General features: G+C 41.4%; 1 protein-coding gene across 10 annotated transcripts in view; it reads right to left on the bottom strand.

Annotated features, from left to right (window-relative positions):
• The window catches only part of KIZ (kizuna centrosomal protein), a 70066-nt gene continuing 45054 nt past the window's right edge, over positions 1-25012 (bottom strand). For all 10 annotated transcript variants that reach the window (XM_083448684.1, XM_083448676.1, XM_083448685.1 and 7 more), the window contains 3 exons: positions 11622-11721; positions 1971-2014; positions 1-709 (listed from right to left, as the gene is read on the bottom strand). In XM_083448684.1, coding sequence (XP_083304810.1) covers positions 606-709; positions 1971-2014; positions 11622-11721 — 248 coding nt within the window. In that variant the 3' untranslated portion in view covers positions 1-605. The remainder of the gene's footprint in view (positions 710-1970; positions 2015-11621; positions 11722-25012) is intronic.

Below are 25012 nucleotides of genomic sequence, written 5' to 3'. Positions count from 1 at the left end.
TTTCTTTAAGTACATTGTCAAGAGTGCATTTTATTAGAACAAGACAAAGTAAATACAAAAGAAAACATGTGGCTGAGTCACACATCTGAAACTTTGATTTCTGAAATAATATGGTTTATTCCTACATCCCAATAGAAAAGAACAAAATTGCAGGGGGGCATTAGGACAGAAATGAATAGAAATCTGGATCAGTACTGCAGCAGGGCATGGTTTCGGTCTGGATCACATACACCTTCCCATGACTGCTAATCACTTAAACACCACACAATTAGTAATTTTGTGAATAACAACAGATCTGTTTCCCCCCTAAATTTGGCCCAACTACACATTATAGGTAAGTGCATATAACTGTAGTCTGTTAAGACTTTTTTTGAAGAAAACACCCCCTTGCTTTTAGTGGAGCAATCAGCAACAAAGAGGGAAGGAAAACAGTACCCTACCCTGTTTTCCTGTTTCCTGTTTCAAATTGATTTGTGTGCCCCCTGCCCAAGTTTTGTGAATTTCAAACAAGGAAAAGCATTACATTCACCTTGGTTCTAAATCACCCCCTAGGAAAAGCTTCCTTTGAGCTTTTTAGCACATGTATGTGGGGGAAATGTTGGTCCTCAATCATAGAAGTCATCAAATTCATCTTTTTGTGAGGAATGCAATTGAGGACGCAGTGCTTCTTCAATCTCAGAGTTACTGTCATCAGAATCACCCCAGAAGGCTGCATTAGGAAAACAAAATATAGCATATAACAAATAAAAATGGCAATATCCGGTTTTCAACAGGCAACTGTCATGACACAGAGGAATGATGAGAAGAACCACCACCTGGGGAACCCCCAAGGGAAGAAGGTGGTGGTGGGACAGAAGAAGAAGAAAGTGGTGGTGGGACAACGATAAGTGGTCAGAGTGAGAAGAGTAGGAAGAGGTGGTGTTGGAAGCTGAGGAGGTAACAGGGTTTAGTGAGCTGGGAGAGTCTGTGGCAGAGAGAAGTCCAGAATCAGAGGCTGAAGCAGGAGAGTGAGATGAGGGGGGCCAAGACACAGAGATGAGTCAGACGGGTGTCTCCCCCTCCTGCTGCACCAAGCTCCCTGCTGGTCTCCCAGAACCAGGAGAAGCATGAAAAGTGCAGAGGAGAGGTTGGCTTCACACAGACACAGTCTCAGATTTCTTGGGGGAAACCCTGGTAAGAATAACTGGTTTCATGAAACAGATTTCTGGTACAGAAACTGTGGGAAGGGGAGCTGCTTATAATCAATTGAAGAATAAATTATTTCATTTTCATTAACATTTTCCAGTTGGGATCTGCTGGTATGAATGGCTTACACTCACAGAACTCTACCCTAACTCTAAATTCTTACTCCTATATGGTCTATTAAGGACTTTAAGTTATCTGTTAGCTTCTCAACATAGCTGTTGTTGGGTGACCCACAAAAATGCCATGCATACCTCTTGCCTTTCCAGCATGTTATGACTACTGGGGCAAAGAGTATCATGTGTGTATATATCCTATAGAACAAAAATGATCTTGGGCTGATCTTGGGATATTGCTGTCATGGTGGAAATTTCTTCTGATGCCTGGTCAAATATCAGAGTAAACTAGCCTTTCCCCAACCTGCTGCCCTCCAGATGTTTTCAACTACAGTTGTCATCAGCTTCAGCAAAAGTGGCCTGTGATCAAGGATGACAGGAGTTTTAGTCTTATAGAATTAATTGCTACAAGTGATGATTGCCACTGGCTGCATTCAAAAGTGGGGGGTTTATATGCAGCTATTATCTATGATTTCTGTATACCAACCGCTCTGGGCAAGCAAATGTTGGAGGGCTGTTGCCTTCAGGTCCTGCTTATCAACTTCTCAGATCACTGGCTGACTACTGGTAGAAACAAGTTGCTGGATGGACTAGATGAACCATTTGTTAAACCGCCAAACCAAGGTGGAAGGCAACCCCAATTGTTTATGTTATTACAAACTCTATACTTACCTTTGGATTTTATTGTTGATACCATTCCCCTTTGGTTTTCATCCCTATAAAAGATATTTTAAATGGGTTAGGAAATACATTGACATCAGTGCTTCTGTGACTATATGCAAACATACTTGGACACAGTTGTGAAACTGAACACGCACAGGGCAAGAACACATGGATCCTTTTAAGAGGAGTGGCCACCTTGAAAGCATCTTCATCATGTTCTGTACATATTTACCTTTTTCTATACAAGCATTAGCTCTGAAAAACTATTTCTGCAAGTTTTCAGCTTGGTTCACTTTCAGTGAAGGACAGAAACCATGAAGGATGTTTATTGGCTGCAGCTTGAAACATTAGCAACACACCTTCCTTCTTCAAACCCAGAGTAGTTTTGCAATTGTTTGTGATTTAATAATATATAGATATAATAATATATAAATAAACATATATTTGCCATAAATATATATAAAACAATAAAATACAAACACACCATGTGACACAAGCTGATAAATGCTAAGGCAAATTGAGAAGTCAGCTTCAAAGCTCAGAAACAGGACTCACTAGTGGCAATATTAAAATGTTATGCATCTTCACTGTTAATATCCATGGGAAGCCCAAACCTGTAAATAAGTTTTAAAACATGTATTACACAGAAACTGCCTTCATTTTGTAGGAAACAGATTTTCTCTGAAGGCTAGTTCCACTGTAAGTATAAAAGGGCTTCAAAATTTATTCACAGTTGCCAATTTATTATACTGAATGTCCTTGGCTAAAGATACCTGAGCTTTTAAAAAGTCAACAATCTGGATTCTAAAAGGTATTAGAATAAAATTTAATTTATCCACTATATTCTTATTCTCCAGCTTGAATATGTATTGCTAGGACTCAACAGTTGGGTTCCCATAGTCTCACCCCGTTCCTATGTAAATGATGTAGGCTTTCAGCTGCTTTTGATCTACCTTGATGCAAATACAGTCACCATTCTGTTCTGCTAAATGAATGCTCTCATATCTTGAGCATCACAGACCCTTTTGAATCTGCCAAACAAGCTGGAATCATTTTGATCTTTTGTGTGTTGCATGCATATTGTGCTGCTGTTGCTGTGAAATAATCTCATAAGGGGCAATGATGTTAGAGAATTAACTATTCTATTAAGAGTCTTGTGATAAAGGACCCAAAAAACGGACCTCCAATCTATTTTACTGTGGGAGATCTAATAGAGGAAAGATGGCGTTTTCTGACAAAAGCTCCTTAAACTGGGAGTACAAACATTATACATTTTCACTGCAGTCTAGTCACCAAACCTGCATCAAAAAAATATTAATCTGTAAATATCAAGTTTCAAATTCAAATTGCTTTGAATTGGAGGACAAACAAATTTGATCTTTCTCAGTAGCACTTCTTCACAGCATATTCTAAGAAATTTTGTTTTAAAAGCTGAACTGGAGAATTCTTCTGACCTTCATGCATGACCCTCTCCAGCTGCTTCCCCTGATCTGTGGTGATTCACCCTTCCTACTGCAGCCCCCAGTGCTAGGCCTTCTCTGTGGAAAAGCTTTAATTAATAATGGAAGAGACAGACTGCAGTGAAGGGAGAGGTGAGAATTAACAAAATTAAAATTAAAATTGGGAATTCTGTAAAGCCATATACGCTGATCTGACAAAGCCCCCCCCCCCCACGGGTGTCAGCACACTGTAAAACCCCTGAATCTATGACTGGCAATCCATGCAGAGACTCCTGGACCTATATGCTCACTGCCAAATGGATGGATCACATTGTCAACTCCACCACCACCAGTTGGGGGAATCTAATTCCAGCTATTCTCTTCCCTGCTGCTTTCCTTCCACAAGGGATCAGTGCTGTGTTGACGTTTCCAGGACTACTCATCCTTTTGGTAGAGAGAGATCTTCCATGCATAGCTGTGTGTACTGAGCCTGTGGCTGAGGATGTCCGCAGAGGGAGGGGCAGATAGGTTTTTCCAAAATGTACAAGCACATTGAAAGTACAGTGGTACCTCGGGTTAAGTACTTAATTCGTTCCGGAGGTCTGTACTTAGCCTGAAACTGTTCTTAATCTGAAGCACCACTTTAGCTAATGGGGCCTCCTGCTGCTGCCTCGCCGCCACAGCACAATTTCTGTTCTCAACCTGAAGCAAAGCTCTTAAACTGAAGCACTATTTCTGGGTTAGCAGAGTCTGTAACCTGAAGCATATGTAACCTGAAACGTATGTAACCCGAGGTACCACTGTACCGTATTTTTCGCTCTATAGAACACACTTTTTCCCCTCCAAAAATTCGTCCTATGGAGCGAATGCAGGCTCCTTGGCATCAGCAATAGCAACGCAAAGCCTCCGAAGCGCAGAGGGAGCACTCCCTCCGCGCTCCTTGGCTTCGCGTTGCTTTCACTGAAGCCTGGAGAGCGAGAGGGGTTGGTGCGCACCGACCCCTCTCGCTCTCCAGGCTTCAGCAAAAGCAACGCGAAGCCAAGGAGCGCAGCGGGAGGCCCTGCTGTGCTCCGGAGGCTTCGGCTTCCCTTTGCTGAAGCCGGGAGAGCAAGACTCTCCTGGCTTCAGCAGAGAGGGAGAGCTGCGCAGCGCCCCTTCAGCCAAGCGGGAGGAGAAATGGAAGGGACTCCGTTTCTCCTGCCACTTTGTTGAAGGGGCACTGAGCAGAGAGGGGGAGAATTTTTTTCTTGTTTCCCCCCTCTAAAACAAGGTGCGTCCTATGGTCAGGTGCGTCCTATAGAGCGAAAAATACGGTAGTTGATGGAGAAAACAGGTGAGAAGCCTGCTAACAGCTAATGCTTACATTTAGAAACTAGCAAATACAATCAAGAACATCACAATCTGACACTGTGCTTGTTTCATAATTAAAGACAAATAATTTCTCCACAGAAAGAAGATGGAAAAAGGCAAATTAAAATTGAGAGAATAATATTGCAGAACAATATCTTCTAGATGAGTTTACTCCAGATTTAATACAAAATGTATTTGTGAAGCACAAATCAAAGATTTTCTTTTTCACACATCTATCTTCAACTTTGATGAACCTAAGTCCAATTCCTCAGGGCTAAGTTGTTGCATAAGTCTTAACCCTGCCTCCCACCCCCCAAAAACCACATCCAGGAAATTGAAATCTTGAAGGGAAAAGTGATGGGGGAAGCGGCTGCTTCACAAATAACCAGCAGGGAAAGAGTTGGGCAACTATTCTTATAGGTTCTCTGATCATAATTCTAATCTCCTATGTGTTCTCTTTTTGTGGTGGGGTGGAGAGAACCAGTGAGGAAAAGAAGCATGCAACTGCACATAATGTGTACTTTATGTACCACCCTCCTCAATCTGCCTTTCATGCTGCAAATTGTATCCCAGCTTTTTCAAAGCAGTGTCTGAAGTAGTGCACCCATTTTGTGTAGCTTACACATAATTTCCTGCTCCCATGATCATTTCTATTGTGAGGTTGATTAATAGCCCCCCCTCGTTTAAGTAGGGTAACATTTCTGCATTTTTGTCACCCTTTATTGACACTCTGCCTCCCCATCAACAAAACTCCTTTTTCTTTCCAGCTTCGGTGAGATGCTGGAAGTAAGCCGCACTGGTCAGTAGTGCCTGAGGGCAAGGAACTTCAGGAAGACAAGGCAAGGAAGCATTCAGTACCCCTCAGCTGCACATCCCTTTTGCCATCATATTTTATTTGGTCCTCAGTATTCCAAGCAAGCCCTCCACATACACAGTGTTAGGAACATACTATCACAGATACTGCAACAAAACTCAAGTGGAAGAGGTGCAGTCTTGAAATATGTGGGGGTATGTGTGTGGAATCAGGAAGGCATACAGCATGGATGACTTCAACTGCCTTCAAAGCAGCATTTTCTTCCCTGTTTGTGTTCTATGTTTTCTTCTATTGACCATGATCGGGAGGAGGAAATAAACTACAGCTGCATATAGGACTTCTCAATTTATATTCTCTCTTTTTGTACAACAGCTTGTACAGAAGAATCAGTGGAGGACTGAGGGAGAGAGGCACAGAGGCCAAGAGAGGTGTGGGAGAAAGGGACTCGATAAGGGATAGGAATCTGTGCTTCTCCAGATGTTGCTGGAATACAACTCCCATAAACCCTGTCCACTGACCATGCCAGCTGAGGCTGATGAGAACTGTAGTCCAATAGTTTCCCTGTCCTTGGACAAGACAGATGAAGGAACTTCAAGAGATATGGTCAAAGAGATGAAACAGGAAGATACCCAAAGTAATTATTTGCATTAGTTAGCCAACAAAACAACAAACTTGGGGGGTAGGGGTGGAACCTCAGACATAACGCCTATTGACTTCCGGGGGAGGATCATGGCAGATTAAGCATCTTTTGTCGTCAAGCTGCTGACGGAGATGATTACGTGCTGATTGATGATAGCCAGACATAAGTCTTGGCTATCAAATTCACTTTAGAGAAAAGAGTTAGCAGGGAAATAACTTCTGATGCTCTGAAAAAGCAGTTTTCTGTGTCAAGAGACCAAGAAACGGTCAGCTCCTGGAAACAGAGTTAAGCAACTTGTGAGCTGAGGAATCAACATCTCACCCAAAACCCATGAGATGGGCATGGGATCTGCAAAAGGTTTCCTTTCTTAATTATTTCTGAGACAGTTATAATTTATAACTGAGAGAGATTTATCTGTCTGCCAGTGGAAATTTACATTTGGAGCATGAGCTACTTTCTGACTTCAATAAGAAGGGAAGTCGATCGTAAAAGGGCTGAAAGCAGAAAAAAGGCCTGCTTTAATGGTTTGAGTCAAGAAAGTTTTAAATGAACAGAAGAGTTCTGTATGTTATGATTTTTTTTATTTATGAAAATGTTGCTTAGAAATCGAAAGTAACTCTGCCACTTGATACTTCCTCTATGGGAAAGGAATGTGTTTATTTTAGTAAGAGATAAGACTGTGAAAATCTTAAGGTGGAGACAGGTGATGTAATGAGACTGAATTATTAATAAGATCAAAAACAATCAGTATGGCAAATATACCTTTGGACATTCTGCTGACTGTTAGCATCCTTTAGCAAATGTTTGATGAGCAAATAAAATTGATTAGAACTAAGAATGATTAAATGGAAAATGGAATGGGGAATGCAAGTAAACCAGAGACGACTGAAATGGAAAGCAAAATCACACAGACCCAGAGACTTTGGAGAAGAATATGAATAAAAGATTGGCAGATCAGGAGGGTGAAATGGTAGAGTTGGAGGGAACAGATGGTGAAATGGAAAAGTCCTTCACAGGGGTGTTTGGAGGAATGAAACAGCCAAATGGTGGAGTTGTGATTCTGGAGGAGCGGAATGAGCCCTGGATGGAGAGATGGAGATGTGGAGAGACATCTTGATTTGGCATTGATAGAGCTGAGAGCGAAAGGGCTCTGTGTATGACTTGGAGTGAACTCAGAGGAAAAAACTACAAAATTTCTGGTGCTTTTCTTAGAAAAAGAATGGAAGAAGCATAAATGGAAGAGATAATTTTTTAGATAAGGATGGAAAACCATGGTAAACACAACAGGAAATGGGAATGGAAGATACAGAACTGGGTGCAAATTAATGGATACCTAACAAGAAAGAACTATGGGAGATCATTTTAATATATGAGCACAGTGAGACTCTTACATGGACAAAATAAGAAAGATTTATTATTGTTTAGTATGGAGGAATGGTTGTTGAAGTTATTGTAGGCAAAGTTGATATGTTTGATTAGAGAAAAACCATTGCTGACATTTGTTATACTACTAATAATTAGAGAACCACTTTTTTACTTTTTGTGTGAAAAGGAAAATAAACAAATCTGAGACATCTGGGCCTGGAGACTGGGAAATTATTGCTTAACACAAAGCAGAACAGTTGGATGTTATCCCAGAGTGAATGTTTTGAATAATTTATTTTATGTAGAGCTAAGAGACAGAAAATCAGAAGTCCTTTTATTTATCTTTCTCCTTTCCCCCCTCTTTTTTCCTTTAGTCTCCTCCCTTGGGGACCAAGGATTATACTCACATGAAGGTGATGGTTAGGTGGTGGAAGGACCCTGAGTGAGAGGCAAGGAAGAGAAGATCTCCCAGGTGAGAGCTGGGAGGGTCCACCACTTTCTGTGAGTGACAAGGGTTAAGAGCTGCCTTTCGGAGTAGGGTCTGTGTCTTCTTCTCTCTTTCTTTCTCTGTTTTTGTTTTTTATTCAGATGAGTTTATTTTATCTTATTGTATTATGAAAAAGCTTTAATAAAATCGTATTTAAAAAAAGAAAGAAATGCCTAATGGGCATCATATATAAAATTAAACAAAATATTTCAATGGGCACATTCCTAAGTTTTGGTGATATATCTGTGCACAAAATACTCCTTCCCCTATCCAAACAATTACAATAGGGAAGAATGAAATAAAGTGCCACAATGATTATACTGAACAATTTACATCTGGTTTAGAAAGAGACTAAGAATTAAAGCTGTTGAAATTTAGCAAAGAAAGAGTGACCCCCAATGGCCATTATGGTTGTCTGCAAAGAATGAGCCAAGGCGCTTATTAGAGGCACATTCATTGCATAGATGTCTTAAGCATTACAATTTGAAGTCATTAACACAAACAACCATCACTGATAACCAGTGATTTAGTCAAGTGAAAAACGTTTTTAAAATTAGCTTCTGTTTAAGGAGTAAATTTGAAAACCAACTTAATGGCTTACTTCTGGAATCCAACTTAAAGTCAACAGTGCACATTATTTTACAAGTGGAATATATCAGCATTTGGGTCCCTAATTTAGCTCTTTAACTATCAAATGTTGCAAAGCGAAGAAGCCAAAGGAAAAAGGCATTGCATCTAGCCTAAAACTGCAACAATAGAATGCTACTGACCTCCGCTGGCTGACTATATTGCTACAGAACTACAAAATGCCACACACATTGCACTGCAGCCATTTGGTTTAGAGAGTAAAACACTAAGAAAACCCATTCTGCAAAATAATTATTTTGATTCCTTTGAGAATATATAATCCATCAATTAACAAATTCACACCTCAGTTTAAACCTATTTGTATCAAGCTGCAGAAATCTTGTGAGAAAGCGGTTTTAAGCTAGGATCCAAGGGGCAATATCTGCTGGAGAAGAGGAAGCTGCGGCAGGCACCTCCAGACAAAGGGGAACAAGTGGCCTTCAATCGGAGAGCAGCTTCCTATTAAGACTCACTCCTTCGTACATTATGCCTTTCATCCCCACTCAACCACAAAATGATTTTGCCGTAGGACACACAATGGTGGAAAAAGATTTACATTGAAAGAATCTTTAATAATAAACTGTTGCAGGTCTGCCTACTTCCCCCATGATTTATAATACAATAAACATTGGATTCTATTAAGTCTCATGCACCGAAGTTGCACTGGAAAAAGAAAAGCGAATATGAAAGCACTCAATTCTTCCCATCTCCAGTGCCATAATAGTGAGATGAGCATGGATAAATGTGCTAAGAGTATCTCTTTGCATCTTTTATAGCTTGTGTGTATTAATCTGTAAAGCTTATTAAGAAAGTCATTGCTATGCAAAGCAGCACCCAATCTCTTTCTCTTGCTTTTCAACAGAGTGCAGTGTTTAGCCAATAGGGCTCGCCCGCTGCCCCTCATTCTGCATTCATAACATGCAACATTTGCACAATGTATCTCTCAAAGACTACTGAATAGAAAGCCTTAATACTCATGTAAACAACTGCAAACCAATTACTTAATGAATCAGGCCCACGCATAATGAGGTGCCAGACAAAGAGCTATAAATGCATTTTTGCGCCCAAGCCTCTGCTTTAAAGTAAAATCCCTCAGCTGTAGTTTGGGCTTAACTAGCACATCATAATTATTGTCTGTAGGACATCAGAGGAAACCTTTTTTATTATTATTTAGGTCCATCAGGGTATTTTTCGAGGCCACTCATCAGCTCAGTGACTAAACACTGCAAGGGGGGGGGGGAGTACCACAGTGGTACTAGACTGTTATGTTTATTTTCAAGTACTGAGTTTCGAGACCACTTGTAAAAGCAATAAAGCGCAAGAAGTGAGTACAATAAGTGGAATCCTTAGACATCAGCCTCTAAGAAATTTCATTGTGTCCCAACTGCAAATAAGCACCTGAGCAATTTCCCATTCTTTCACACTTTATTCCTACATTGTGTTTGTAAACATATTTCTAAGATAGATGTCAAGTGTGAAGCTATAAGTGTTACTAACTGATTTGGTTTTGAAAAGTATTTTATTACCAAGTTATTGAGGAGGCTAAAATGCACACGATTCATTAAAAGAAACCCTAATAATTCATACTGTACTAGAAATGGTATTTTCTCCTAAGATCAAAGATATAAAATCATATGATGCCATAAATGCTTCCCAAAAATCTTTCTGCCGTGCACACAAATTTACAGAAATAATACTGATACTCCAGAGTCTGCACTGTATGAGCAGCATTTCAGAAATGCTAGAAACTGCTGACATATATCATAATGCAAAACATCCCTTCTTGAAAACGTTCATGTTGTTTACACATTTGCTTGTTCTTTCTACACAAGAAATAATAATTGAAAACTATTTTAATTTTTTGGGCAACAGATATTACTTTTGCAGAATATCATTACCTCAAATAACAATTACCTTAGGAAAAGAAAACGTTAACAAATATACCTCAACAAATATATTTTAAAGGTACTACTTTCCAACCCCAACTCCTGAAAATCAGACATAAAATACATTTTCTATTACATTTTGTAGTGTATTATAATGCTATTTATACATTATACTGGCCAACTACTTTTGTTCCAAGGCCAGTTCTTCTCAAATTCTAAGAACCTTAAAAGATAAAACAATATATATCTTCAAGGATATTTTAAAGCAGTGAAAAGTATTCTCACCCTGTGTCTGCAAACATACAGATATATATCAGGTATTATAAACGGGTGTTTCCAAGAAGGGAGAAACAAAGAGAACCAAGCAATGGAAGTGCTTTAACAAATAATCACGTAACAATCTAAAGCCAATGTAAAATTCCACAATTGTTTACCATACTTCATTTGCTATTATCGCTTGAATGCTAGTCATTTGAGTCATGCTAACAGAAAAAAGTAACAAAACATTACTTAAAGAACTGAAAAAAGATAAATTGCATTTCTTTAGAAAAAAACCCAAGGACATTAATTAAATGTTCTCAATTTGGAAATACAAAAGAAGAAAGTAACAAATAATCTAGTATCAAATACTTATTTTACAAAGATACAAAAATATGTTTTGAGCTGAAGCTCATTTACATCTCAGCAACACCCAGAAGATGACACACCACTTTATTTCTTCAAGACTTTATGTTTTACGTCTGCCCTTTTCCTGACAACTTCCATTGTTTGGTCTCTAAGTAGTCCTACTGAGAGCAGCTGTACACACTAATTTGTGGTTCACTGAGATGTCAATTGAGTCTTAAAATGAGAAAACAACAGCTGCAAAACAATACCTGGCTTTAATGCAAATATTTTGTAAGGTATACAAAATTTTAAGTTGTTGTAGTGAAACACGAATCTGAACCATAGGCCATCCATCAAAATATTCTTGCCAGTGCTTCATTAACTTTCTAGAGGCATTTATCACTAGGTTGAAACTATTCAGGAAGGAAAGCCTTTAATGACTTTACCTTGACAAAGGGCTTCTTCTTTCCAGAGATGAAGCACTGGGTTCTGAACTGGTTCCATTGCTTTTCTGTTCCTTTAAACTACTGCTGTCAATTTTCAAAGCTATAAGGGGGATAAATACCAAAAAACTTTAATTAGTTTCCAGCAGAAGCTGGTGGAAACAGATACTATATAGGCAACAGAGGGAAATGTATTTTGCGTTATATATTTTGCAAAATAAGTAATAATTAATTTTCCATGAACAACAAAAACATCTCTTTCATCAACTCATATCTCGAAACACCTTATAGGACATTTTTGGCCTCAGTTCCATCAAATTATTGCTACAAAACTACTGTATCACAATTTCAAACATCTGACAAGTTATACTGTCCTTGCACTGTATGCTTCCTGTTCTTCTGTTCAGTGCAGTTTGCTCTATCCATACTGTTTTGTAGTTCACAATTGTCTCCACCTCCTGGTCTTAATATGAACTTTTTTTTTAATAAACAATTCTGTGAATTTCTCAAGCTCACAATCACTCTCTTTAAAATAACTTTCAGGTGACAAGGCTAGGCACAAATATGCTACTAATCTGGGCTGTTAGTGTGGCATGTAAAAATGCACAGTCATTTGCTGAACTGCAACTCCCATCGCTGACCACCGAGTCCAACATCTGGAGGGTCAAAGGTTTCTCATTCCTATCTGGATCAGCACACAGGCAATAAGGGTTTGGGCCATCCTGAACCTGTTTCTGGATATAATTTTCTGGGGGGGGGGGAGGGGAATTATAAATAATATCATTTATACAGAATTTTTCATACAGCAGACAGATAATTAGGGGCCACCATGATGTTGTTGTTCCAACTATTGTAATATTAAACACTATCAAGCATCCAATGAGAAGACACCTGAAGATCATAAACCTAGCCAAATATCCCAGGAAGCAAGTCCCGCTCTACTCACTATGGAACAAACATTCTGAGAATCAGTTTATAGTAAACAAAATTTACCAAAATAATCAAAACACACACACACACAAATCAAAATACAAATTAATGGAACAATGGGTTGGATCCAGAGTTGCAGTGAGTAGGAGTCCATGAACTCCATGGGTGGAAGCGGGGAAGCAGGTTTTCCTGATTCATCTATTGGCAAAACCTATTTGGTGTTTCACAACTTTCTGACTAGTTGCAGGACCTTAGCCAGACCTAGCAGAGTCAACGCAGAATCCACGGAAGCAATTGGCGACTTGGCTGCAGACAGGATAGACGAAGCAGGAATCAGGAACTTGTAGTTAGGTGTTTATTATATACAGTGGACTATTTACAGGAACAGAACACGGATCTTTTGCTAGCTCTCTCTGACACGACTCACAACTCACAACTCCTACACTGACACACAGAACTCTGAACCTCTGAACTACTGAACTAACACATCCCAGTTAGTAGGCCATTATCACTCCCTTGAGAGAGCTTGACCAATCAGGGTGCTGTCTCCATGTCTCTGTTACCACCAGGCAGACCTATTCATTCACATGACCTTCTGGCTGTCTGCCAAACCTTAATTGACTCTGTGCAAGTAGCTGCACATACACAGTTTCCCAACATCATCTTCTCCCTCACCCTGCAGTCTTTACAAACCTCCTCTGGGGGGTTGGGAGACCCTTCAGAACAGAGTGGGAAGTGGTGTTGTAGTGTTAAATTTGAAAAGTGGGAGTCTACAATGGATCAAACTCATTTCCATTCATAGAAGGACTCTTCCATTCATGAACTGGCAAGTCTAAATTCAACCCAATGGACAGACTATATTAAAAATACATTTTCCCACCCTTTTATTGTTTTGGTCTAATGCAAACATCTATACTCACATGGAAGTCTAGCTTTGCTTGTTCCATACAGCACAGCACAGCACAGCACAGCACAGCACAGCACAGCACAGCACACACACACCTTGTATACATAAAATCATGCATGGGATGGATTAATTTGTCATTGTCTGCTTGAGACCTTGAGATCCATTTCCAGGTTGATAAATACTGAGCTAGATAAAGCAGCAGGACTGATTCAGTATAGGGCAGCTTCACGGGTTTACCTAAATTTCTTCCCACCTTTTTCCAAGGGCTCAAACAGTTAAGAAGAGTTTAAGGCTGCAATCCTAAATATAATTGTTAAGGTGCCAACTGTGTGGAACTTACTTCTGATTCAACAAGCATAGGATTGAGCTTCATAAAAAACAACCCTACAATACCAGAAGTACAGCCAAATAACGGTATATATAATGGATGATACCCTACATTAGTGAGCAAACCCACTGAGAACTTAACTGAGGGCCACTGCCATCCATTGTAGAAAGGTGGGGCCTGCCTTCATGGGCATAGCCAGGATTTATTTTGGGGGGGGGCAGGCCCAAGTTATCTGTGATGCACCTGGTCAGTTAGAAGTATTTCTATTTATTTACTTGATTTAGGGGGGCAGCTGCCCCCACTGCACCCCCCTGGACATGGGCGTAGCCAGGATTTTTGTGGGGGGGGAGGACTTTTGTTGGGGGGGGGGCAGAATCAACGTGTTTGTTCAGTTAGTTAAGTATTTCTATTGTTTTACTTGATGGGGGGCAGCTGTATCCCCTGCCCCCCTTGGCTACGCCCATGCCTGCCTTGAACAAACTCTCTCATCCTCTTCTGAAGGCTGGTCTCAAGAAGGCTATCAGGAACATGTCAGCAAGAACTCACAAGGTATCACTGAAGTTAAGTCTTTATTCAAAGAAGCAAAACAGCTCAGGTCCGGTGAGCACAGCAACTTGTCCAGAGGCTAAAGGTCCCCACCTTCCCACCACTTCCTAAGGTTCCTCCTCCCCTGGTTCATTCCCAAGCAACCAGAGGCGCCTTCATCTTGCCTGTCTTTCCTCTGCCCTCTTCATACCTCTTTGGGTTCTGGGAAACTGGGGGGGGGGGGGGAACCTGGCTGCAGCAGGACAGGAAGGCTTCTTCAGCAGCTTGTCTCATTTCTGCCTCTTGACGCCCCCCCCTCCTCTCCAGCCTCTGCTTCTGCCTGTGATTCTTGACTGCTCATTGCCAGAAATTCTTCCTGCTCACTACTTCCTGTGACCTCTTCAGCTTCCAACACCTCTTCCCTCCAGTCTGCTCCCTCTTCTCCCTCTGATCACTCATCATCATCCCACACCCTGGCTCTGAGCCTTCTTCCCCTGGGGATTCCCTAGCTGATGCCTCCCCTCACTCCTCTGCATTAAGCCAGTCTATGACGGCTGGGCTTGCTTATACATATGTTCTGGGCAGAATTAGAAGTATAAGCTCTGGCACAAGTGTCCTCCGTTTGGCCTGGTTTACATGCCGTGTTAAACCACAGCTTAAAATGCACAAGCACTTTTGCGTGCCCCTGCTCCTGACTGTGCCACGTGGAGGAAGGTATAAGGCGGCAACAAGCCAGACCAGGGGTCAGCAAACCTGTCCCTCAGACCTTGTGGGGGGACAGGCTATATTTTGAGGGGGGGAGAGAACAAATTCCTATCCCCCACAAATAACCCAGAGATGCATTTTAAATAAAAGCACACATTCTACTCATGTAAAAACACGCTGATTCCTGGACCATCCGCGGGCCGGATTGAGAAGGCGATTGGGCCAGATCCGGCTCCCAGGCCTTAGTTTGCCTTCCCATGAGCCAGACCTTGTCACTCACTATATGGGAAACCACAAACCGTAACCAATGTTCCTTATGGCTCCTGGTTTGGTTGGAAAGAAACAAATCGGGTCCTGTATGACCCTGGCTTGTTCCTAGCTTTATTCTCCTGTGCTACACAACCAGAGACAGAGAAGGAGCAGGGCACTCATGCTTCAAATGTGGTTTAATATTACTTGTGAACCAGCTCAATAACTGAACAAGAGCTCTAGAGAGTGGAATTTGGTCCTGCTAATAAAAGACTGCAACCGTTAGACACCAGAACATCTCTAAACCTCGTCTCAGAAGCTCATGGCTTTCCTGTTGCTCTAACATGATAAGCAGGGAGGCAGCCCCCAAAATGTTTCTTCTTTCATATTGAAATGTGTTCTTCATGCTTTCATATGCCTCTCATCCTTGGCATGGATCAGTTATTGAGCTGCCAATATATATAATGGCATGGTGAGGACTGGAGTGTTCAATGTGGAACTCAGGCAATGACTGGTTTTAGTTGTTTAACGCTGCAGTTTCATTAGTACTGGAATTTGCAGTTGAACAAGATTAATGTTCAGGGGTTGTGCATCTCGTTCCGCTGCTTGAGAGTAAACAGGAAGTGCAACCTTGCCACCACTCCCACCACCACCTACCTGTTCCTGCAACCACCGCCTGCCTTGACACATCTGCTGCTGGCAAAGAGACGCCACCAGCGGTGCCTATTTCAGGCAAGTTCATGCCAATTTTGGGTGAAATCTTGCTCAAATTTGTGTGAGATCTTGTATGCTCCAAAAGATCTCACACAATTTCAGGTGAGATCTTGCCCCAAATGGATGTGATCTTGCTGAAAATTGGCGCTGCTGGCAGAAGTGGCAAGGCACCCAATGTGTGTGCCATCTGGAGGGGCTTCTGTCACCTGAGGCAGCAGCCTCACCCTGCCTAATGACTGGGCCAGCTCTGCTAATGTCATAGCAATGAGAAGATTCCGCTTATAATATCATAGTCATATGGATGGAAGAGATTTCATAAGCTAGAGATCTGATGAGGGTGGAAGGAGGTGCTCCATGTATCACTCTGAAGGAGGTGTCTAGCAGGAGGCTGATGGAGGCCTGTAGGGCTGGGCACATGCAACCTCCACTCAGTTCACTTCCTCAGCAAAGGAGGTTTGGGTTGTTCTGCCATTATAATGTCTTACTGCTCATTTTAGTATGCTGCTCTAGGAACCTTTTGGCTAAAAAGGGGGTTAAAGTGTTTCAAATTGATACAAGAACATAAGTCCAAATGCCATAAAGTATTTGAGTAGAAACATTAGGACTAAAATTTAGTCAAAGCTAAAGCCCCATTGATTTCAGTGGTGACAGCTAACTACATGCTTAGCTCCACTGGAATTGGGGGAACTAAAAATGCTGAACTTAGGCTAAATTCTGCCCCAGTTCAACAATATATTCTGAAGATAAGAAGAATAATTCTCAGAGAGTTACCTCATTCATCCAAGGGCAATTAATGTCTCCAGAACATATAGTGCAACATCCAAGATAATCCAAGATAACCCTATGGTACTAAGGGCTACATCTGAACCTAGATTTTATTCCACTGAACCTAACATCTGAACCGCTGTTACCTATCTTAACAGACTCAAATGTGTGTTTGCTTTGCATATGGTCACAGTTTAACTATCCCAGTGTCTGCAATGTTTTCACTATTTTAAATTCATTTTTATGCCAGTTTTCTAAGAGAAAGGCAACAAAGGAACTGCAAAAATGTTAATGCAACAGGTGTGCCCCTGAGTCAGCCAGGCCTATGGCTCACTTTCAGCTCAACAAACCACACTTAAAAAAGATCAGTTCAGCTTATCTTTACAATCATATAAATCTCCATCCCAGTTACTGCCTTGAGCAAACATTTCCCCAAACCCACTATCATCACTGATTTGACATATCTCATACAAGAAAGCATTTTACATCGTCCTAAACATTAATCATTTGGTTATGTGTTGCTTCACTAATGAATAGGAAAGTAAAGTTATATGTTACTTTTCTGGGCGAAACCATGTGATTATTCTTTGTACCATGCAAAGACAGCCAACCTCCAATCATTGCTTATATAGGCATTTGATGTTAAGCAATGCAAGCCTAGGTTCTACTGCTACAAATTAGTATTTCAATCATTTGAATGCTCAAGAAGTCTCCTTTAAAACAGAGTTAATCAGCCTGAGCTCCCATAGAGCTCTAAAGTCTAAACTTTGGCATAGTTTGAGTGCAAACGTAGTAGTGAACCTTAAAATAGGCAGACTATAAAAGTGGAGAAACCATGCGTTCTGCACCAAGTTCCTCAAAGCCATTCATGCAGGATTTTAATGGTACTTATTAAAGATTCTTACGGTAGTTCTCTTTTTTAAAGGACATTTCTCTATCCAGAACAGTTGTTTAGGAACAGTTGGCTGCATTGGTTTTCTTTCCTTTTTTAAAAAAATAATTTTTATTAAAGATTTCTTCGTTTTCTACAGATCAGTTTCATCTGTTGCGAGACATTAGTGTTGCATGCAGTATAACGCTGGAAAGAAAAAAGGGGGAGGGGGATGGGGAGGGGGGTGGCAATGCTTCTATTCTTCTACCCTATGTGTGGGGTTTTGTGTCAGCGTCACTTGTGTGGGTTCTCTTTCTGCTCGCTTGTTACATTTCCTTGGTGGTGAGAGAGGCTGGCGGTGGCCTAGCGTTTGGTTGGTGGTCTTTGGTTGGCTGTAGTAAGATTTGTGTGTGTGTGTGTGTGTGTGTGTGTGTGTGGCATAGCTGTCAACGTTTCCTATTTTTTAAAGGGAAATTCCCTTATTCTGAATAGGATTTTCCCCTTTAAAAATGGGAAAAGTTGACAGCTGTGGTGAGGAGGTGGATTCTTGGATCAGGATGCATTGGTTTTCTGATCCAGTGTTTCTAGATATTGCACTTTGTGGCATGTATGACTGATGAGCTTACTAATGTTTTATTATTCTGTCTCTTTTATAAGGCAGAAACCAATATTTGTATATTATTTGATTGGCCATGATAGGTATTTTAGTAGACATTTATATACCACCATCTTACAGCCCGATGTTCATCCAGCTGTACTTGGTAGTTTAGAATGTAAGCCAGTAAACACACTAATGCACAAGGAACAAGCTCCAATCCTAGACGCATACTTTCCTGGGAGTAAGCCCAAGTTAATTAGGTGGGGCTTACTTCTGAGCAGACACAGGATTTGTGCCCCATGAACTGCAGCAATGTGTCATTTTCCTTTTTTAAACTCAACATTATGACTTAGCATGTCAGTATTGATGTAAGAACTCTTAGAAGAAAAGAAAGGGGGAAATAGTGAAGCAGTAGATGGAAGGGATGGGCAAAGGTCAAGGGAAAGAGGCCAAATACCCCAAGTAGCCATATGGAATTTCACTGGAATAATTCAGATCTTTAAATATTGTCAGCTCAAAATGTATTCAGATCCTTAACAGACATATTCATATCTGTGCTTTGACCCATGTTTTATTAAGACTTCTTCATTAAGCATTACTTGGGGCTGAAAGCTGTTCATTTAATTCACCCATTAGTGAACTAGGGGTGGATGCAGCCTTATGCTTCTAGTTACGTATAAGTTTCAGAATGAACTGGATCACCTTTATACATATGCTCATTTCATAGAATTGTAGAGCTTGAAAGGATTCTGAGAGTCCAGCCCCCTGCAATGCAGGAATCTCATCTAGATCATCCCTGGCAGATGACCATCCAACTTTTGCTTTAAAACCTCCAAGGAAGGAGAGTCCACCTTCTCTCATGGGAGTCTTTTCCACTGTTGAACAGCTCTCAACATCTCCATAAATGTTTTGCAATGAATGGCTTGGGTCCAGGCTATTTAAAAGACTGCCTTCTCTCAATAAGACCATCACTCAAAAGCTGGGTCGGGAAGCCTTAACATCATTACCACTCCCCAACATTTCCCCTTGGCTGCTACCAGGGCCTCCTTGGAGGCAGCTATGAATATTCTAGCCTGGTATGTGAAGTTGCCTTATAGAGTCGCAGCATTGACTGGCAGGAGCTCTCCAGGGTTTCAGACAGGAGAGTTTCTCAGATATATTTGGAGCTTTTGGATGCAAAACATGTGCTGAGCCACTAAGCTATAGGGACCTTTCTCTATTTAAATTTAGGCTGTTGTGGTGTCTTGGTGCAGGGAGACAAGGAGTAGCTGTGTGGGTTGGGTTAGGTTAATGCTGTTTTTGCATTTCATATGATTTTACTGTGAAACTGAATTTATGCTACAATTTGTTTATTGAAGACTTTTTTGTTTCTGTTATGTTTCTGTTATGTTCTGTTTCTGCTATGTTGTGGGACAAATTGGTTTTTCAGATAAGATGTTGCATTTTAGCTTTATTGTGAGTCACTCTGGGCATGGGCAACTGTGGGAAAGTTAGCTGCATGTTCATTTAAATATTTATATACTACTTCCCAGCAAATGTTTCCATAGCTGTGTACAACAGGAATATCAAAAAAATGTACATGCAGGTGATTCTTAACTTACACTAGGGTTCTGTTCTGGGAATAGTGCCAAAGCCCAGACTGCATATAGTCAATACACATTGGGTTCAATGGCAGGTGGGACTGCCAAAGTCTTTTTCCTCAGACACACACACCCTTTCTATTTTTTTATTTTTTAGGCAAGTGCATAAAACTGAATGTGCAAGCTAAATGCACATATGTTGCGAGTTGCCAGTCCATAACTATCTAAAAATTGATCTTAAAAACATCAAATCATGCAGATTCCATATAGTATGTAATATAAAATGGCTGAGTTAATATTGAAGCAAAGTACTCTTTAAAAGATGTATTCAACAGCTACCAAATAACAAAAATGTTAGGCACTTGTCTAAGTTCAATCTAGGCCTGATTCCACAAAGCTGCATCCACAACACTAAAAGCTGCCAGCCATAAAAATAAAACCTAACTCCAACACCAGCCTGCTCACTACGTAAGATCTGTTGCAAAGGCTCTTCTTTAACTCCCAACAATGTCCCAGGCAAGATTAGATGCTGTGTAGTATAATATTTATTTATTTATTTATTTATTTATTTATTTATTTATTTATTTATACATACATACCCTGCCCTCCCCAGCCAAGACCGGGCTCAGGATGGCTAACAACCAATAATAAAAAAAAGTTGATTAAAATACAATTTAAAAGATTAAGATACAATATTAAAACAATTAGGGAACAATCTCATCATAGGAGGAGAAAGGAAAAAGAAAAAGGGGGAGGGAATCAAACTGATTCTGAGCCAAAGGCCAGGTGGAACAACTCTGTCTTACAGTCCCTGCGGAAAGAGATCAGATCCCGCAGGGCCCTGGTCTCTAAAGACAGAGCATTCCACCAGGCCGGAGCCAGTGTTGAGAAGGCCCTGGCTCTGGTTGAGGCTAATCTAACTTCCTTAGGGCCCGGGACCTCTAGGGTGTTGCTATATATGGACCTTAAGGTCCTCCGTGGGGCATACCAGGAGAGACGATCTCGTAGGTACGAGGGCCCTAGGCCGTGAAGGGCTTTAAAAGTCAAAACCAGCACCTTAAATCTGACCCTGTACTCCACCAGTGCAGCTTGAAAAGCACTGGGTGAATATGCTTCCATGGCAGGGACCCCGTGAGGAGCCTCGCTGCAGCATTCTGCACCCGCTGGAGTTTCTGGGACAGCTTCAAGGGCAGCCCCGCGTAGAGCAAATTTCAGTAGTCAAGCCTGGAGGTGACCATCTCATGGATCACTGTGGCCAGGTCGGGGCGGGAAAGGTAAGGGACCAACTGCTTGATGCGGCGAAGGTGCATATTAACATTTCTTAATATAGATGCAACACCAAGGAAGCTGAGATAGAACCAAAACAACACACATATTTAAATAAGCATAATGCAGAACAGGGGAGGGGAAAATCAGGCCCAGAGACCAAATGTGGCTCTTCAGGCCTCTCTGTCTGACCTATGGGACCTCCCCCAAGCCACACCCACTCCTCTCCCTCTTTCTCCACACCACATCCTTCCCTGGGACTTACTCACACACCCCCTCAGTGTTTTTGCCTGGCTGGAATATATCCCTGAATTCTGATGATGACTCTGGCTTGAGAGGGTGGAGGATAGAGAGGGGTATGAAAATTTAGCCTACTGGACAAAGGGCAAAACTTACATTCAGTGCTCTGCCCAATAGCTCCTTCCACCACTGGCATATGCCCCCACCCCACAGGATTGCCCATAAAAAAAGATAACCCTTGGGCTGAATAAATGTTCCCTCAGGAATCAAAACCAAAACCAAAAACTATGCAAAAGATTATGAAAGTTATATATAGAATTAAAAAGATGAGGAATGGTTAATTCTGTACTACTCACTGACATCAAAATTCTTCACTTTCCAAAGTCTAGGTCTCTTCTAGCTACAGACCAGCCAAAGAATGTGCTAGGCTCTGCTATCGTCTTCTGAAGTTTGATTTGTGAACACCATCTCTACAAGAATCTGTAAGCCAAACATGCACCAAACCAAAGCAGGCACATATTAGCTAGCAGTGAATCTCATTTTCTTACTCACAGTTCCCCTACTCCAGAGCTTTCCAAACTTTTCATGTTAGTGACACACTGTTTAGACATGCATCATTTCACGGCACAGTAATTCAGTAGTAAACCAAAAGTTAAACTAACCCCTTTCCAGCCTCTGGAGGAGTGTGGGGAGGGTTTGTGCGACACACTGTTTGGAAAGCTCTGCCCTACACCGTTTCCATCAAAATCTAGTTACACACATTTCATTCCAAAACAGTAACGCACAGTTATTGGACACTAGGTGGTGCTGCAGTTGAAGTGGATGGAAGCTTCTTGGCTTCCTAAAACAATCTAAAGGCAATCCCTACTCATCCCCCCCCTTAAAAGCCACACACAGCTACCAGAAGCCCAGCATCCTATTCTTGTTAACATCTAAAATGCTCAAATACCGTAAGGTCTCCCCCCAGATAATTACAAGCAACCTAAGTTTCCGGCAAATTCTTGTGCTAGAAGACAAACTGAGTCAAACCTAAGCTCTAGCCACATGGCAATAAGCTGTGTCGCATGCGCATTTGGACACATACAGACAAATAATGCCTTGTGTTAACCCTCTCCAGCCTCACTAGCACAGATCAGAATTGGAGCTTTACCAATAATAAGCATGCATGGAAAAGAATTAAACCACTTCTTAACCACACTGATTTCAAGTACTATGTTGCCTGGGAGGAGATGAAGAGAAGGGTATCATTAAGGGGCAGCTGGTCTGCATTAAGTGATTGCTCCCTTAAATGGCAGGAGAAATATCAAGCCATCAGATCTTTCAAATACTTTACATTGCAAAAGACAACTTAAGCCACCTTGCTGAATAATAATCAAATGGTAAAGAGAGATGAAAAATTCTACTTTCCCTATGTGGAAAATAATTTGAAAACATGCACTTAATGATATCAGTGCACATTCAAGAGTGGCAGACCCTCGCTTCCCTAAAAAGCCTCCTTGAGGGTCAGGAGCCTTCCAGAGTAGTAGCACCCTATGACACAAGAGAGGGGGACACTGGAAAGAAAAGTCAGTCTTGGTCTCGGTCTTCGTTTCAGTCTCTCTCTCTCTCTCTCTCTCTCTCACACACACACACACACACACACACACATGTACCTACATGCATATGCAGAGATATACACACAGAAGCACTTTGCACACACGAACCTCCCTGAATCCTAGTCTATGTTGGGAACATGGTATGAAAACAAAGCTATTAATATCCCAAATTTCTATTTCAACATGCAAGTTTTTTCTATTGTTGCACGTAAGTTTAGATTCCTTAATTTAAAATCTTATCATCATTATGAAATCAAGATTATGAAAAATGAGAACTCTATTATGTGGTTAACTGAAAATTGCCCTTTCATCCTTTTTCAATATTGCTGTACGATCTAATCTCAAAAAAGAGGAATGACAATATATCAAACTTAAGCACACCATTCTCTTCTCAGTTCCTGTTATCTCAGATCTCCTAAATTCCAAGTATTCCTTCAAATAGTTGTTTCCACAAGACACTTAAATCAGTTTTTGCATGCCCAGCACCTGTAATTCAGAAGAAATGTAGTCTACACCACAATACAGAAGTGGCTTGCCAGGTGACTGTCTTCCTGGCAGGTGAGTCACTGATGCTTACCAAGAGGGCAAAGATGAGAGGAGGCAATGCAAACATATTAACAGGAGCACTGGATTGGCTCTGCTGCTGCATCTGCGTTAGACTGACCTCCCCACCCCTCCCTCTCTTGGTAGTAAAAGTGACCCATCTGCTAGGAAGCTAAGGCAACAGCTCTGCCAGAGAAACACAATTGCAGAATTCTCCAGTCCATGATGAACTGGCAAAGCAGCACTGAATACGGATGCAGCTGGCAGGAGAGAAGATAACAAGGTGACATCATGGCTGATGATGCCTTCCTTTCTGTATTGCTTGTCCTGGATTTCCTGCCTCATCTACCACTTCTCCCCCTTCACCCCCAGACCAGAAAAGTGAAAATGATAGCAGGCCCAGGGGGAAGCCCAGTTGGCCAAGAGTATACATTTGTCTGCCAGGAGGCTTTCTTGTCAACTGTCTCCTAAAGAGGGTCTTCTCAGGAGAAGGGAAAATATTCAGCTGAGAACAGCAAGCCAGCAGATGGAAAGGAAGGGCCTGGCAGTGAGAATAGAAGCCAGATTCTTCTGGGCTCTTGTTGGGACAACAGCTCCCTCCTGAACTCCAAGTCCTGCTCCAGCTGCTTCTAGCTCAGCTGCTGCTCCAGCCCTGGGTGCTGGTCACAGACAGGCATAAGCGTGGCTGAATCAGACCCATGGTCTACAGGTTTTTTCTTGCACTGAAGTAGTTTATGCAAACAAAACGCATAACATTTGAAGTAATCCCAACAATATGAGCCTACACCAATGGTCGCTGTCTGCAATTATCATTTTTGGTTGTCCCTCTTTGCTCTGAAGCTAGTCTCTACAGGCTCGTCTCTGTCGGCACAGACCATTTTCAAAACAAGGAAAAAACACAAAGAGAGAGTCAGCCCTGGGTATATTTGGAGGTGAAAGCAGCTGCCATCTCATCATGTCACTTCCCTGCTTAATGTAATAGTGTGCTAAGCATTTCCCTCTTTTAATTTTAGGCAATAATTAATTGAGGGTGGGGAAAATATATCATAGTTCCACAATTTTAAAATTCCACTGTTATCCTATCTATTGCTGGTTTGGAGTTAGGGAGCTCCCTAGAATACTGCCTGATATGCAGAAAGCAGCCCATCTGAATTACTGAGGGCAAAAGAAGTAAGGGCAACACTTCTTAAATAAAAATACTTTCAACCCAACTGCAGAGAAGTTTCAACAACAGTGAACAGATGTACCTGGAAGTGAGATCTACAGGTATAGGGTGGTATACTACTACTACTACTACTACTACTACTACTACTAGTAATAGGGAAGTTACAGAAGCACTAATTTCTCCCATGGAAAAACCCAGCAGCAAGGAAGCCTAAGGCAGAGCTGGGGTTTCTGTGCTGAGTTAAGCCTCCAGAGGGTCCCAGCCCGTGTGTGTACACAAATGTGCATGAGTGTGTGCGCCAAGCTGGATCTTTGACCAGGGTGAAATAAAACATGCACTAGTGACCAAAATTGTAGAAACCTTTTTTGGGGGAAGTGTATTTCCAAGGTTTGATGGAACATAACACTACCTTT

This window comes from Podarcis tiliguerta (genome assembly GCF_965153285.1).
Source record: "Podarcis tiliguerta genome assembly, chromosome: 7".
Lineage (NCBI taxonomy): Eukaryota > Metazoa > Chordata > Lepidosauria > Squamata > Lacertidae > Podarcis > Podarcis tiliguerta.
This window is presented reverse-complemented; position numbering and strand designations above follow the sequence as displayed.